Source organism: Argopecten irradians, chromosome 14 (assembly GCF_041381155.1).
Source record: "Argopecten irradians isolate NY chromosome 14, Ai_NY, whole genome shotgun sequence".
Classification (NCBI taxonomy): domain Eukaryota; kingdom Metazoa; phylum Mollusca; class Bivalvia; order Pectinida; family Pectinidae; genus Argopecten; species Argopecten irradians.
In genome coordinates, this window is record NC_091147.1 from 33,988,511 (window position 1) to 34,006,632 (window position 18,122).

The window sequence follows — 18,122 nt, forward strand, 5'->3', positions numbered from 1 at the left end:
CAGCATACTACAGGCCCAATATCAGTACCCTGGGCCTTCTGGTTCTTGAGTAGTAGAAGTCGTTTAAAGATTTTAGCCTTTTTGACCCCTGTGACCTTGAATGAAGGTCAAGGTCATTTATTTGAACAAACTTGGTAGCTCTTCATCCCAGCAACCTACAGGGCCAAATATGAGTACCCTGGGCCTTCCGGTTATTGAGAAGAAGTCGTTTGAATGAAAAGTTTACTGGACGGCGGACGGCGGACGACTGACGGCGGACGGCGCACGACGACGGACGGTGCATGATGACAATAGGTCAATCCTGACCCTTTGGTCAGGATGACCTAAAAACTAAACAAACAAAAAAATTCTGTCTTTATAACTCAATAAACAAAATGAAGCTTACTACAGAATTGCAAAGTTGAGTATAGCTTAAGCATAATTTGGTGGAGCCTCGCTACTAAGTCTAGGTCCCACTACAAACATGTGATGACATACCTTGTCTCTACGAAGAAGCTCGACAAACTTGTCGATATGTTCGTGGGAGATCCTGTCCACGATCTTCCTGTTGTCTCTGATCAGTTCCATCACCATGTGAGCGGCGTTAAGTCCAATCTGGCCCTGTAACAGTGGTGTATTAAGCATTGAACATCTTTCAGATGGCATTCATAGCCAATATGAATGCCAATTGGACAGCCGTCCATGTTGAATTCGCCTCTTTCAAATTGGCATTCATATTGGCTATGAATGCCTGAACTTAAAGACGTTCAATGCTTATATTTGCATTTGTTCAGTTTAATGATGAAATCCCAAGAGATTTTGACAAATATACAGTAATGAATAAATAATTCATAATTGTTAAAGACAGAACAGCCATTTGAACAGCCATCTTGCGTGAGTGGATGGCAGTTCATAGACTAATGAATGCCAATTGTACTTTGTAAGGTTACCATAAGCAATCCCCAGGCAGTACGTTGCCACGCCTATTGCTAACAAAAGCAAGTGTACCTATTCAACGTTGCGGTTCCTTGAATGACAGCTGGTGATACATTAATCAACATTTGTGCAAACCTGATATTGTAATAGTGATTAAATCTTACCTCCTTGTACTCAAACTGTGAGAGGAAGAAGTCGATGTACTTTGCGATGTAGAGTTCATTCTTCCTACTGTCACCCATCAGGTAGGTGTAGAGAACGTCATAGGCCTCGACAAATATCCGTGTCAAGTGACTGTAAAATTACAACACATTCAACTATGTTAATTATTCATCGCAATTAGCACCCTTCCCCTTTTCTGGAGAAAGTTGAAGTTGTATGGCTAACCGAAAGCTAATCAGCTTACCGTATTTGACCCAATAAGCGCCCAGGGCAGTTTAAAAAATGGAAAAGGTGCTAATAAGATTTAATTATTGCAAATCTATACAGTTATGTGTAGTTTTGGTCTTTCTTTATGCATGGGCAATTTAAATCGAGGCCTCAAAAAGGGGGAGGGGCGTTTTTTTATAGGGACATGGTGCGCTAATTGGGTCGAATACGGTAATTATTTTCCATTTCGATTGAATGGTGGCTCAAAAAATATATTTTGAAGTAATTTTGAACTACACTTTCAAATATTTCATGACTGCCTTTCATCACAATGATCTTTTAAAATGAACAACACAAATCAAGATTTTTTAAGTACATATTTTGGAGGATTCTTTCCAAACCGACTCCATAATTATTGTTAGTATGATATGAGTCAAAGAATTATTATCAATGGTTATTTTCCGTATAACACTGAATCCTTATAAACATATGTGTGTAGGATACAAATTAAAGTAGTAAATCATATAGGGCAAAGAGTAATTCAAACAGTGTGGACAAGATATTGTCAAATTTTTGTGACGATCTGCACCTTTGTCAAGACATGAAAAGAACAAATAAAATAACATATTAAGGATGGTAACAAATGTTCATAAAATCAGACAATTAAAACATATAAAATATACAGATAAACTATAGGGACAATGGCAATGCGTATTGTCTGGATGATCCCTTCGGTCTGTTGCTTTAATTAGTAATATACTTACATCTGATCGGGACTGCCTCTAAATGGTGTCTGTAACAACTGAACGAGCAGTTCGACAATCTACAAAACACAAAATACAATGTTTATAGGGGCAATACATCTAATTGTCGCCTCCGAGTCCAATAAGTTATTACGTTTAATTGCAGTGGTAAAACCTGCTAGACAAACCACATCTGTATCAACCTGTTTATAATCTGGTTACTTTTTTGTAGTGATAACTATTGCCTACAATTTTAACTTATTCTGAATTTTCATATTACTGAGTTATCTGCCCTTGCGGGTAGGTATTGATTTTGATGTTATGCATATGCGAGTGTAAGGTCGTGCTTTTCGGAGAAAATGATGATGTGATTTGTGCTCACAAAATAATGATTCAAAAATCGATACCTATGTGCAAGGGAGCTAACTCTGGAATATGCAAAGACAGAATATATGCATTATTTCTATCAGGGGAAAAACATTATTGGGATAGTTGAACTCTTGCAGACTACAATGTTATTGCAATAGTATTGCGATAGTAAACTGCAATTCTGAGTTCTATAAATTCCAGTGGCCGCCATACCATACATATAGTGCTGTGCAAGGTCCTGTGAAAATTATTGTTTCATAGTTTTGTGACCTACCGAAGATTTCTCATAAGTTTCTGCCGTTTCTTGCTTGGCACACTGTTCACGATCATGTACTCCCTCATCTCAGACAGGGCCTGGAAAAACAAGTGAATAAGAGCAGATGTATAAATAAATTAAACTTATTCACCCCTGAAAATGAATAATGACCTGTTCCATCCTTTGAATCAGAGAGTTCCAGTGTCTTCAGGGTAAATGAGTTCAATCATGTCCTACATCCATGTAAACATTGCCAGAATAGTGCACATTCAGAAGTAAGCATACATAAACAGTAAGGAAGGGGATATGTTTTTTTTAAAGTCTCAGAATTTCCATTCCATAAAGATTTCAGAAAGTTTACCAAAGTGTGATAAAAATGTCTGATACAAATTTACTTACAGTCAAGGCATCATGGGCCATTTTAGCATTCAGCGTCGCACCACCGTTTTTCTGAAAAAGAAAATAAATAAAAGTTGTGTCATTAATTATTTACTGGTTAGTACTATCCTGTAATTATCAATGTCTAATATTAGTCAGTTTTATTGTGAGGTGAACATTTTTTTTTTAACTTTCTAATGTGAGCAAAATTAGGCATCGAAGACCGATTAACTTATTCTCCCCTGAAATTTCATAATGTATTGGTCTATTCTTTAATTTAGAAGAGCCCAAATGTGTCTTCAGGGGTGGATGAGTTAAATGGACACAATACCTTTTATCATTGGTCCTTTCTTTACACACAAAGATCATCTAATAATTGTACTGTATTCCCAATATTAGGACCCCCTTTCCCTATAATTGCCCATATCCTCTTCTGGAGAAGCTTAGAGGAGGTCGAAATATAAACGCTCCTATCCAATGGTTACAAGATGTTTTACAATTTTGTGATGCTTTTAACACTGACAACGCATTCCATATTACATGAAGTCTACGGTATAAATTTACAAGTCATCAAAATCAAGGTCCAAAGGTTAAACTTGGTAGTACTTCATCAAAGCAAGCTACAGGCCCAATATAAGTTATCTAGGCTTTCGTATATTAATCATTGACAAGAGATTTCTTTAAAGATCTTAGGCCTATTTGACCAGTGTGATCTTAAAATGAAGGTCAAGGTCATTCAGTTGAGCAAACTTGATAGTCCATTATCCTTGCATGTACAGTCCCAATATCAGGTCTCTAGGCATCCTGTATTTGTTATTGACAAGAGATCTTTTTAAAGATTATAGCCAGTATTTGACCAGTGTGACCTTGAATGAAGGTCAAGGTCATTAAGTTGAACAAACTTGATAGGCCATCATCTTAAGTGATCTTAAACAAATGTATGTTTTATTGATATATAAAATAGAAAGTATAATTACATCTGAAAGTAAACCAAAGCAATGACAACAGTTTGTACTCTTGAGAAAATACACCATCCTTACAATTTGACCAGTTTCAATTAAGGGTACCATTACATATTTTACAAGTTTCTTATCATGAACCATCGCATACTTACATTTCAAAGTTTCTGCTATGAAGGGTGACCATTACAATTATCAGTACCATCGCTATGTGAAGGGACCATACTTGATTGTCAGTACCATGACTACGTGACAATACTTTTACATCATCAATAGAGGGTACATTAACAAGCAGCGGGACAAATGTTTACAGACAATGTTTCTGAGGAACAATGAAGGGTATATACTTACATCAATTTTCAGAGACTTAATTTCTGTATGAAATAAAGACGGCTTACATTTTTTTTAAATTTTTCTTTCTCTTCCACCGAAATGTACTTACAAACGACAAACCTTACTAATTGTTTCTGTATCAAACTTACATATTTTACAGTTTCTGTATGAGGGTCACCAACTTACAACTTTTACAAGTTTCTTATGACATACTTACATTTTTAACTTTCATGTATGAATGCAGCTAAATTACAGTCACTTATAAGTTTCTGTATGAAGCCCCCTTCCCTTACATCATTTTACATTGTTTCTGTTGTAGGGTACTCAGAAACACTTACATTTTACAAGTTTCTGTATGAAGGGTACCCTTACATATTTTACAAGTTTACTGTATGAAGGGTACTTACATCTTTTACAAGTTTCTGTATGAAGGGTACTTACATCTTTTACAAGTTTCTGTATGAAGGGTACCATGCCAGCCATGTAGTTAAATATCTCGACCAGCTCCGGCTCCACAGACTGTATGGTAAAGGCATCATCATACTGTTTCTCGGGTATGGCTCCAACCTGTTACCATACACATTTAAAGTTACCATACACATTTAACCTTTAGAATCACAATATATGTAACAAATTATCATTATACAATAAACATACTCATTCAAATAATTCTAGAATTATAAATTTAATATTTCTAAAGATATCATTTGATTTGCAAATACTTTACTAAATTAAGTTTTAAGCAAAGTACTATGCACGTAATATTTAAGTTATATGATAAAAAATTTCAATTGTAAGAATCCAAAATAAAACTTCAAATACTATACCTTTAAAAGAATGATAATCATTAATTTTGATATATTCTAGCTCATTATTAAATCACAAGACCCAGTAATTTTTTCTCAAAAGCCGTATAAATGTAATTATTCCATCAAGAATTATTGATTTTTTTTATCTTGTACCCTATTGTTTTTTCACATTTATTTTTAATTTATCTAATTCAATCACAATGAAATCTGCTTATAATTTTAAAACAAATCAATTTAAAACTCAGATTATCTTTCCTGTAAAAAGAAAAAATCCATTGAAATGTTAGAATGATTAATAAGTGAAGCAATAGATTGAGTATAGCTTCAGCTTGGGCCTGTACCTACTCCTATTGAGTACCCTTTTGATATCATTGCTATAGTAATTTGGAAGATAATACTAATGGACAAAAATGACTATTTAACGGTATCTCTTTCCTAGTATTTAAAGATTTTATCAAAAATATTCGTCACAACATTCAACTATATTATTTTTTATACCCATGTACTTTCCTATACCTAATTCAGTTAGTACCCACCAACCTGAATATTTCACTATATTTCCCTTGATATTTGAATTGTTACGAAATTATCTACAAATGGTTCACTCCACTCATCCAGATGACCTTATCTGGGGAAACATAGTTTTAAAAAAATCGCTTTCACTACCAAACCTCAATAATTGGTAGAATATCTTCCAAATAAATACGCAACATTATATTGAAATTACAAATAAACAATATCATGAATAACTGATGTTTATTTCATACACGGACAAAGTTAATTATCTAATATTTTTCTATTTGAATTTAGTCAAGTTTTTTATGTACTTAATGTCATTTAATTAAAATTCAAATATTATATAACATATAAACTGCTATTACATTAATTACATTATATAATATTGTAATAATAACGTGTCATTCTACATGTACAGTCATTAAAAAAGCTCGGGTCGGAGAGTTGTCTGCCCTTAGCTCGGGCTCGGCTCGGGTAAACAGTGAGATCGGCGAGACAGGTCAACGAGGTTACAAAAAAGCAAGCAGAATTCGTTATGAAATAATTTGATATTTGATGTTGAAATTTATACCTTTATGACCAGCTATGTTTTTACTTAGTGTTTGGGTTACGGCAATTATTGTCAAAAAGGGGCATAATATTTTTTAATAATTTGGAAAAATAACTTAAAATGTCACGCTCCATTAGCCCCTTGAAAAGTGATTTAAAGGTCGATTTATGAAATTCAAATTAATTTGATTAAATATAACTTACATAGAAAGATCAAAACATAACACAAAGAAAATTGTTGTGTCAAAAATCGTTTATAAGATGTGCTGTCGTTGTGTAGAAAAACGAAAATAACCAAAGCTCGGGCCTCGGGTTTTAAAGCTCGGGCTCGGGGCGGGCTACATGGTTTAGCCACCCCCCCACCGTCAGTTTTGTTAGTTTGCACGAGGATTTGCATAACCCTAACCCTAATCCCAACGTAAAAAATCTTTATCAAACGTATAATTGTGTTACAATATATATCGCGATATTATTGATACATATAAGCCATATATTTAAACTCTTGCTTAATAAAAGTAATAAGATTGATCGGCTATGTACTGGTGATTGCGACTGTATTGTGTAGTGTTTGGAAATTACTGAAAATACTCGCTTCTGATTGGTTCGTATTATTGTTCAGTTGCTATTTTTATCACACTATCTCTACAGTCGTGGGACATTTAGTATTCGTCACTTTTGCTTTTTCGCTATATTCTATGCATTTTTACTTTTTTTTTTCTTTGAATTTTCCTGATCTCATTTAGATCTATTGATAGATACGTTAAGCCTAGTACACTGTAGAAATGGCCGAAAATATTAGCGATAGGCCTAGTAGGACTATGGTCGTAAGTTTATTTTCGAGTAGCACTCGTTTATTTTCACGCGTGAATATATCACGAGTGAATATGTTAGCAGGTGCCTAGGGGTAGGATATTTTATTTTTCCTAAACCAGATGCAGACGCCTGTGGTTAGATCTACTGTCAGTAACCGCATATTTACATCAATATGTGCATGTAGACTGTCTACATGTATAAACCATAATTATCAAAACAGAAATGAAAGTTAAAGAAGCATGTTTCAATTTTGCTTCATAAAAATCGCGAGGATGTTGACATAACGTTACATGCACTGTACATTCAAAATTGTGCGACTACGAAAAACTTCCAGGAGAAGTTTACCGGCCCAGGCTAAAAGGCCTTTTATTGGAAGGGAAAGGGTTACAGACAATGTAAACATATATTTATACAGTCAATCAATGTTTTGTTCTGGTTTTATATACAAAAAAATATTCAAATATATGATGTAAATGTGGTAAATTACTTACAAATAATGCGCTCATCTTTCTCCGATATTCGACGCTTCTGTCAAATGACGTCACAATCATTCGAGATTTTCGTGAATTTTCATCCGGTACACTTAAAATATTGTCGTCTGTCCCGTCTGTCAAATGACGTCAAACGACGTCATAAACATTTCGGAAGTTCTCGTTGTTCTTGTACAGCATTGCACTGGGGAAAAGAAAAAAGGGGCAAAATGTCGGCTTCCTCCTGGAAGTGCGATGACTGCAATTTTGAAACTGATAGACAGGTAAAGTACACCAGGCATATACAGAGTGAAAAACATAAAACTCTGCAGTTTTTACTCGCTAGCCAGGACGATATCGAAGAGGAGATACTTTCCGATGACGACGTACTATACACGCAAAACTTGGTGGACAACGTTACTTCAACATGTCAACCTCGAGCTCGTAGTCCTAGGCCCTGTTTCTGATCATGACGAAGACGAAGGATCAGGTACGTAGACAAACAATACTTGTACGTTGTATGCATATATACTGTCTCTATATAGGCTATACCATCCATTACTTGAAATCAGCTCAGAACTTATATGAATATAGGGGCATATATATTTTTTTACATGCAATCACACATGAACTTCAGAAACTCTAGCCGACTGTCGAGTCATTCTAGATACATGTACATTGTACAACAATATATGTGTACATGTACAATGTATACAACCACCGTTATACATGTTATACATTGTGACTAGATGTAAAGTGTCTTTGTCAATATTTATCCTTATTTTACGTGAAAATTTCATTACAAAACTTTCCTAATTTAACAGGACATAGCTTTCCTAATTTAATTAATTATATTTTTTTTTATAAATGTGAAGAAGCTATGATTTTGAACATAAACATATATCATATGTAGATAAGTTTCTGTTTTGAAGTACAAAAGTCCAGATCATATCTTGCTATTATTCCCTCTGATAGAATTTTTGAATTTGACAAAATATGGAAAAAATTAATCATGGTGTGAATATGCAACATCATGCAGTTTTAGTATCTGTTAGTTTTGACTTGCAAAACTATGCTCAAAAACTGTATATATAGATAAATTATAATTGAATTTTGTATAATGCAGACGAAACAATGCAGCAGCAGGAATTTGGGGAAGAATTACAGGATGATGAATCAGCATTCCAGTATGGCAAAGAATCTGAAGATTGGTATCCATTTGAATCAAAGGCAGAGTGCCTGTTGTATATTTTTATGAATTCTGCAACACATCATATAGTAAGTGGCCAATGGCTGTGGTTTGTGACATGATTGAATATGTGCTTCAATCATAAAATAATATTAACTTAAATAGTTTAAATCTTATTTTTTAATTTAAAAAAATTAACCAAAAGAGTATGTATGGTTTGTGGTCTTTTAAAATCCCAAACCCATCAAGTTTTCAAACCTGTTATTTAGTGATGAAGTGCTAGTGTATATCTATGATGAAAATGATATGGAAGTTGTGTAAATTTGTTACCTATAGCTATGCTTGCCTTGACATGCATATATTAGTTTATGCAATATTTAGGCCATTTTTGCATATAGAATTTAAGAAACCATAGAACACACTCCTGAACAACATACCATGGCCACCTTTAACCCAATCAAAACACTGTTCAATCTCCATTTAACCTTTTTGCAATTGGTCAAGGGTAATATAGAATCTTTGTCTTCATCATCCGGGGTAATTGTTTTTCTACCTTTTGCATACTAATCCTGATGTTTTGATTGGACGTTTCCTATTTTCCATACATCTATCAAAAAAATATATCTGAGAATGGCCAGCACCTCCATTTACTCCCGGTCCACTTTCTCCCTCCAACTAACTAACACACTCTATATCATTATCACATATATTTCAATTAATTACCAAGTTAGACTTTGATTGGCTATACAATTAATTAGTGGGCGGGATTACCCTAAAAATCCTACATTACTGTGATAATCAAACATGCCCTAAAAGTAAATACCTATGGTAAACATTGTACAATAAAACCCAAATTAAATGGACATGTTTATTTTACTAATTACAAATTAAACCTGGCTGAGCAAGCTAATTAGGGGCTTGACACCTGTCGACTCCCTTTACATGCCAAGACTGGTCACTGGTCAACTCGGACTAATGAACACTAAATTCAAATCCATTTATCTAATCTTAGCTCTATTCAAATCAATCCAATTATCTTATCTTAGCTCTATTCAAATCCAATTATCTAATCTTAGCTCTATTCAAAACTAATTATCTAATCTTAGCTCCAAATTCTTGAATGTAAGTCAACTATAATAATCTCCAATATTTGAAATACAATTTATACTGAAATATCTGAACAAATGTTTGAAATATAAAAATTACTATTTTTTTACCGCGACAATGTATACACTACACATACAGTATATCTCCTTAACATTTATTTCAGTATCTTTATTGTATTGGGTTTGTAAATATATTAATAAGAAGTGAATATTTAAGTTTGTTTATCAATTCTGTATTTTCAGAGTGATGAAGTAGTAAAATTTGTTCTCTTCATAATGGAAGAACTTGGAGTTACTGGCCTTCCAAGTCTTCATCAACTGAAAATGAAGAAATTTGGTGACTTCACTTGGGAAGACATTATCACAAAAGTAATAAAGAACAATGAAATTCAATATTTCATTGTATTGCAATTTTCAGTATGATTCCATGTAGCATTAAGTTTTTCAATTTTTTTAATTGAAATTATGAGTGATGTATGTGATTAGTATTTGAAGCATTATGAAATACAGTCAGGCTTCATTCTATCAATTTATAATTTGCACTAAGTGAATTAGAGATATAATTTCCACTTTGAAACATTTGTAAGTGTAGCAGCAACTATAATAGATAATTACAGTAATCAAATATGTCATAACCAGAAATGTGATTCAATTTTTCAGGGACAGAATGAAGACAATGTGCCTGTATGGATTGTGAAACCCTCAACAGTGTTGAAATTGCTGGTAGCTCATCCAAAAACTTCAAGATTAATTGAAAGGTATAAATTTCATTTCAAAATATTTTATTAATCAATACAAGATATACGTGAATTACAGAGAAAGATATTATATTAATGTACTGCTAAATGGATTGGACAACAGGCAAAGCCTATATAGGTCCTCTCCAGAAATCCGGTTTTACTTAACTAATTAATTATTAATAAATAAATATAGATATTGTTGTCTCATTATATAAATATAATAGAAATGAAAAGAAAAGAGTATAATATTAGGAGCATACCCAAGCGTACCATAGAAAAGAAAATAATTATTTACAACAGATAGACAAATAAGTAAATATATTTTTACATGAATAGGTAATAAATAGGCAATATCTTTTATAGAAAATAAATTAATTAATTTATACATATCACATCCACACACACCCTCTCATACTGGCCTTTAATATATCAATACATGCATATATTTTAATATTATCATAAAACTATTTGTACAATTGAAATCTCTTAGTTTTTTTAATATAATTACTTGTATGAAGTAATATCATTTCATTAATATCATTAGAAAAAACAATAGACCCAGACAACAGAATTTCAATATTAACAGAACCCAAAAGATTAGAAATAGAGATTATGTGAGTAAATGAGTACAATCAAAAAAATAATGTTCAGAATTTTCAGTTGGAGCACCACATAAGCATGAACCATCATCTGTCAAATGATCAGAGAATTTGTCATAATTTAAGTCACTGGCATTATTGCGCAATTGGCATAAAAGGATATTTAAATTTCTTGGTTTACAATTCATAAATATGTTGGAGATTATAGATGGAAAAGTTGTTTTTAATTTTAATTTAAAAGAAGAAATAGAAGAAGATACTCTGATAGAGTGATCTAGTGAGTTCCAAAGTTTCATAGATGATGGGAAAAAGCTATTATTATAGTTGTTAGTCCTTGATTGTGGTAAGTTAAAGAAACTTTCATTTCTAAATGCATAATTATTATTAGTATTTATGTAGGGTTGTATATTGTCATATAGATAAGTAGGAGTAAGATTGTTTAGGATTTTATATAGTAATGTTAGTTTGGTATAAATGTGGCAGGGTATACTTAGTACTGTAGATACATATACATGTACCCCCCGGTACATGTATGATTACCACTGTCAACATGATCTATTACTTTAAAGAATACAGTTCAGTGAAATGATAAAATGTAAATCAGACCATGAAGCCAAGTTGTGGTTTACAATTTCATTTGACATTTTAACATTGTTTTTTACTGTAATGATAGTAATAGTAAAGTGATATCTGCAGGTATGTTTACATCAATTTTGTGTGCATTTGTGGCACATATACATTTAACTTTAAAATATCTATATGTCTGCTGGAGTTTTGCAAATAATCAATTCATAATGCTTGCACGATACATTTTTAGCACATAGGCCATTTTTAGCTCACCTGGCCCGAAGGGCCGGTGAGCTTATGTCATGGCACGGTGTCCGTCGTCCGTCCGTCGTCGTCCGTCCGTCGTCGTCCGTCCGTCGTCCGTCTGTCCGTCAACATTTCCTTTAAATCGCTACTAGTCGTAGAGTTCTGCATGGATTGAAACCAAATTTGGCCAGAAACATCCTTGGGGGAAGGGGAATAGAACTGGTATAAATTTTGGATCTGACCCCCTGGGGGCAGGAGGGGCGGGGCCCAATAGGGAAATTTAGGTAAATCCTATAAATCGCTACTAGTCTTAGAGTTTTGTTTGGATTTTAACCAAATTTGGCCCAGAAACATCCTTGGGGTTAACAGAATTCCTATAATTTTTGGCTCTGACCCCCTTGAGCAGAAAGAGTGGGGCCTAATAGGGGAATTAGAGGTAAATATTCAAATTCCTTCAGAAAAGAAACAATGAACCTTACTAGGCATTACAAACCAGGTGAGCGATACAGGCCCTCTGGGCCTCTTGTTCATAAACAGTTTTCTTCTTGTAATTTCAACAACTTTAAGGACTTTGAGTATCTGCCTTAATAGTTCTATTTTATATTGTATTAATAGTCAGAAGACCATTAAGGCCTATTTAACCTATTGTATAGTAATTTTGACAAGAGAAAGTAAATATAAATAAATAAAAATGATTTTGACAAGAGAAAGTAAATATAAATAAAAAAAAATGAGATGATTGAATGTTTTAGAGGCCCAAAAGAGTCTGAAGTTTTATCACATCCAGCAAATGCAAGAAGATGGAAGGAGGAATTAGATTTTCCGGCTGTGGATGATGATGAGAGGCCTGTTGTAAATGTCCCAGTAAACTTGTTTCTGGATGACACAGGAGTTCATAAAAGTAGACAGTGGAAGGCATTGCATTGTATACAGATGCAGGCTTCAGGTATAGAACATCAATTTTGATGAATAATTAACCTGGTATGTTTTTTTTATAATAAACAGAATTTCTTTCCAAAAGAATCGAATAAATATTCAGTATACTAAGATAATAGTCTACTGTAGTCTTGTATCCTTCTGTAAGTTAACTGTTTTATTGCTTCATGCATCGTCTGTTGTCGTGCGCTGTGCGTAACTTTATTTAAACAACTTCTTCTCAATAACCGAGAGGCTCAGGGTACTGATATTTGGCCTGCAGCATGCTGGGAAGAAGGGCTACCAAATTTGTTCAAATGAATGACCTTGATCTTAGTTCAAAGGTCACAGGGGTCTAAAAAGCAAAAAAAAAAAATTGAAAATACTTCTTCTCAAGAATCCAAAGGCCTAGTGTACTCATATTGGGCCTGTAGCATGCTGGCATAAAGGGCTACCAAGTATGATATTGACCATTGTTCAAGGTCACTAGGGTCAAATAGGCTAAATTCTTTGAACGACTTCTTGTACACAATTAAGAGGCCTTGAGACCTGATATTGGGCCCGTGATATGCTGGGATGAAGGACTAACAATTTTGTTGAAATGAATTACCTAGACCTTCATTTAAGGCCACAGGGGTCAAATAGTTCTCAAGAACCAAAAGGCACAGGCAAGTGCACAATAAAATCAAATCCATATCTAATTCTGTATTGTATGTTGGCATGTTTTTCATTCAAATTATGTTGCAGGATTGCCACTGACTGAGAGACCTAAGGGAGCAAATATTAAATTTCTTGGTGCCTCTGAGAAAGTACAGATAATGGATGTTGCAAAGGTTGTTATGGAGGACATGGCTGATATGAAGCGGTAATTTGATATGAAATTATGTTCAAAACTCAAGGGCTTTGTTTGATTTGCAAAATACAAGTTTTATTTAAATTGCCTTTTGTCCGTCCGTCCATTAAGAAGTCTTTTTACTGCTATTTCTCAAAAAGTACTGAAGGGATCTATCTCAAATTTCATATGTGGGTTCCCCAAGGACCATAGTTGTGCATATTGTATTTTAGGACCAATAAGTCAACAAGATGGTGGACCGGCATCCATCTTGATTTAGTTGAAGTGGAGTTGGAAGTGAAGTTGAAGTTTTAAAAGCAGAGAAAAGATCCCTCTTTCAATTGTCAGACATAGATCATTCTTTGGTGGGCGCCAAGATCCCTCTGGGATCTCTTGTTATGAAATAAAGAGTAAACATTCAAAATGCAGAATACCACAACAAGATATCAACCTCTCACTGGTAGCCATCAAAATCACAGGCATCTAATTTTTCTACTTTAAATGATATAGGGATTTAATAGTGTTTTGATGACATTAAAGGTGGTATGAAAGCAAGTGGAATATTTATACATACTGTGCATAGTATATAGCATGTTTGGTTCAAATTGTGTCAACTAATTAGTATTATTGTCGTTTACAGGGATGGAGTTGAAAGTTTTGATGCAAATTTGAACCAGAAGTGTGTGGTAAAATCATGTGTAGATACAGTTGTAGCAGACTTTAACATGCTTTCCTTTTGCTGCAATCATTTGGGTGCATCAGCAACTAAATTTTGTCCACGATGTTATGTAAGTTAATATATATCTTTCATCTAGCATATGAATGCAAGTGGTTTGTTTGTATGTAATCATATTATATATGATGAATTTTCAGTCATTATATCTTTATTGGGAATTACTCCTTGTCAACTTTCAGTTGTTAAGATCAAAATTGGTACAAGTCATCTGACTATTAATTTCCACTCAGTATCTTACAAACATTAGTTTTTTATTTTCACAACAGAAAATGCCACATTCTTTTTCTAATCGAGACTTAATGTTCATTTCATATTATACAGATATATAATAGGAATATCCTAATATTTAGCCTTTTATACAGTTATTTCTTCCATAGTAGCTACATGATTTTTGTTTATTTAAGAAAAATAGATTATAACTGTTATGAGTGGGGTAAGGGCATAATTGTTTTTCTGTTGTTTATTTTTTAAATAATATGTAATGCATTTAAAAGTTGTTGATATATGTACTATTGACTGTTTTTCATAATACAGGCAGATTCAGACCATTTCATGTCATATGGAATTCCACGTACACCAGGAGATACCATCAGAACAGTAGATAGAATAAATTTAAAATGTAACGAGAAGGACAAAAAAATATTGAGGAAGAAGAAAGGAGTGAAAGAGCATGAGAATGTTTTCTGGGAACACATAAACCCACACAAGTAATTAGACTTTATAATATTACAATTTGGTGTCATATGCTACACTCATTTCTATTGGTTAGAAGTTTGAGTTTATCAATGTTGTCAAACGACCATTAATACCCTTGGGCCTCTTGTACAGTGCTATGTCTAATGTGGAATTGAAAAGTGCTTAGTGTAGGTATGTTTTTCATGAACAAAATGAAGCATTTCATTTATGATTTTTTTGACATAGTAATGTATATAATGTATACTTTTTCAATGATTTCAGGGATATACCAGTTGGACTATTACACTTGATACCACTTGGGATGGCAAAACATCTGATAAAAAATATCATAGCAGTGTGTTCAGACCAGCAGGTGGAAAAGCTTAAAACACACTTGGAATCCACCTGCAACAGAGGCATCTTCTTCAACTTCTTTAAGCATCTAGATAGCAGACAAGGAAAGCACTTCAAAGAATATGTAAGTGCAAATAACAAAACAATGACAGTGTCACTGTGATATAAAGAACTTATTCAGTGATACTGCAAAAGAGGACACCATGAATATGCTTATAGGACCTCTTGTACATGCACCTAAAATATGGCATTGTAACATAGCAAAATTAGTAACAGTTTATATATAAAATTCATTTAAGCTTTAGGTTTCAAGATTAGAGGGTGAAAACTGTTTGCTTATATCTAAGTGTCAGTACCAAGTAGATTTATTGAATGAATGATTCCTTTTACAGCTGCAAGTTGCACCTTTAAACATGTTATTTGCTGGGGTTGAGCACAAATATGTGAAAATGGTTGCCCTCCTTGCTGTGGTGAGTATATTATATAAATGTTACTAATTAATTTTCTCTATATAGATCTTTGAATAATAATATTAATTAGGTCACCTGAGACAATCAAAGTCTCAAGTGATCTATTCTAATCATCTTTTGTCCGTTGTTGTGCATTGTTTGTCATGTGTCGATAAACAATTAACATTTTAGACTTCTTCTCCAAAATAGCTGAAGCAATTTCAATGAAATTTTGCACAAACTTTTTAAGGCAAAAGGCCAATAAAAATTGTGATTTATATGATAACAAGTAGTCGATGGCAGATATATTGAAAGTATGCTCTTCTTCTTATGACAAAATTATTTTGAATATTTAGATTCAAAAGAAAAGTAACAAGCTTTCATACACACATGAGGATGTTGATGAACTACGAGAGGACATCAGGCATTACCATCAGATGGTAAATGCTAACTTCCCAGCATTAAAGAAAAAAGTCAAAACTCATCTGATTCTGCATTTGGTAAGAACATTTGTTTGATTATTTAAAGGCATAGAACTAACTGAAATGTTTGGTGTAGTGGTGAAGCCACTCGTCTTTCACCTAGATGGCCAGGGTTTGATGCTTACATCAGAGCCATTGAACGTGATTTGTATAACTTATATAACTTGATTCGCAATTGATTTAAAATGAACAAAGTTTATTATTAACTGAAATTTTTGGTAAAATCCAAAAGTTATTACACTTCATTACTACACTTATCATATTAAATGTATAGTTGCAAGTCAAAGAATGTTGATTAACAAATTCACTTATTTCAATGATTTGTTTTGATGTTGAACACTTGGATTATTATAATTTAATGCAGTTACTGTAATACTGTGTGAAATATCTCGGCTTTTTATGACTAAATTTAATCATAGATTGAAGACATTGCCATGCATGGACCACCAAAGGCCTACAACGAAGATGCCTTCGAAAAGAATCATGGCACAGTGAGGGAAATGATTTTCCATCAAAACCAGAAAGCCCGATCAAGGGATACTAGTGCAAAGTTTGCTCAAAGTTACCTTTGTGAGCATGTGATAACTGGGGGATTCTTCAAAGAAGGAGAAGAATGGTAATTAACATGCATGTTGCATAGTTTAATAATAACTAGTAAGGATTGATTCGGATTCCTTGATATTAAAACTTTGAATTTAAATAACATAAGTGGATATCATGTGATATATAGACTTAAGTTTTGAGTTGCATTTAATTTGCCTTAGTTACTGAAATATGAAAGTGAGCAATACACAATCTCTTAACTACTTGTTTCAGACCACATGGGTTAACATTGGGACCATGTCGAGAAGTGAAAATATGAAATTCTACAATGTTAATTTGTTGACTGAATTTGAGGTCAATACGTACATATGTGTTATGTTGAACTAGAGGACCAAACTATTTGGTCCAAGAGTTCAACATATAACACATGTTGACCTCAAACTTAAGTCTACATGTATTTGTTTAAACCTTTTATCATTTAGATATACATACAAGTGATATCTATGACAGTGAATAAAATTAATATACAACAGTTTTCAGTTTAAAATCAATTCTGCAAAGTATGTGAACTATCAATGAAAAAGAGAATGATATTCTAATGATACTGAACATTTTCAGGAAGCAGGCATCAGAGGGCATTCTCCATGTTGGAGAATCTACACATGTGGTGAAGTTCATGGGGAAAGATGTGCCAGGAAAGAGATCAGTCGGAGAAATAACAAAACTTGAAAGACAGAAGAACAAACACCCAGTCACTAAGGCCACCCAAGAGGATGTGATGCTCATGGCCCTTTTGAGCCTGAATCTAACCACAGATGTAGACTTGGCTGCCTACAACCTGAAAAGAGGAAAGGCTGTGACTACCCAAAAGAAAGAGCTAGTAAACTCTGGAGAGTGGGTCAAATATCTGAATACTGCAGATGAGTACTGCATTTGATCTTTGGTTTGGTTTGTTTATTTTTACGTCCTATTAACAGCCAGGGTCATGTAAGGACGTGCCAGGTTTGTTGGTAGCCGGAGTACCCGGAGAAAAAACCACCGACCAGCGGTCATCTGGCAACTGCCCCACATGGGATTCGAACCCGCATCCCAGAGGTGGAGGGTTTTGGTAATATGTCGAGACATCTTAACCACTCGGCCACCGCGGCCCCCATTTGTAATCTTAACAGAAACTGCAAAAGTTTGAAATAGATCATGCAGATGTAGAACA

At 33.7% G+C, this 18,122-nt stretch overlaps 2 protein-coding genes across 2 annotated transcripts in view; one reads left to right on the top strand and one right to left on the bottom strand.

Moving 5' to 3' along the window:
- The window catches only part of LOC138307426 (inositol 1,4,5-trisphosphate-gated calcium channel ITPR3-like), a 200,257-nt gene that overhangs the window by 109,937 nt on the left and 72,198 nt on the right, over positions 1–18,122 (bottom strand). Inside the window, 6 exon segments of the mRNA XM_069248167.1 lie at positions 478–600; positions 1,080–1,209; positions 2,049–2,107; positions 2,670–2,750; positions 3,052–3,102; positions 4,764–4,889. Of these exon segments, the coding sequence (XP_069104268.1) occupies positions 478–600; positions 1,080–1,209; positions 2,049–2,107; positions 2,670–2,750; positions 3,052–3,102; positions 4,764–4,889 (570 nt within the window).
- Positions 7,942–17,849, top strand: LOC138308057 (uncharacterized). The gene is made up of 13 exons (XM_069249007.1): positions 7,942–7,969; positions 8,606–8,757; positions 10,018–10,143; positions 10,435–10,532; positions 12,679–12,872; positions 13,589–13,706; positions 14,314–14,461; positions 14,944–15,116; positions 15,367–15,562; positions 15,831–15,908; positions 16,244–16,387; positions 16,789–16,985; positions 17,531–17,849. The coding sequence occupies exons 2-13, from the start codon at positions 8,614–8,616 to the stop codon at positions 17,847–17,849; spliced, it is 1,935 nt and encodes a 644-aa protein (XP_069105108.1). The 5' UTR covers positions 7,942–7,969; positions 8,606–8,613.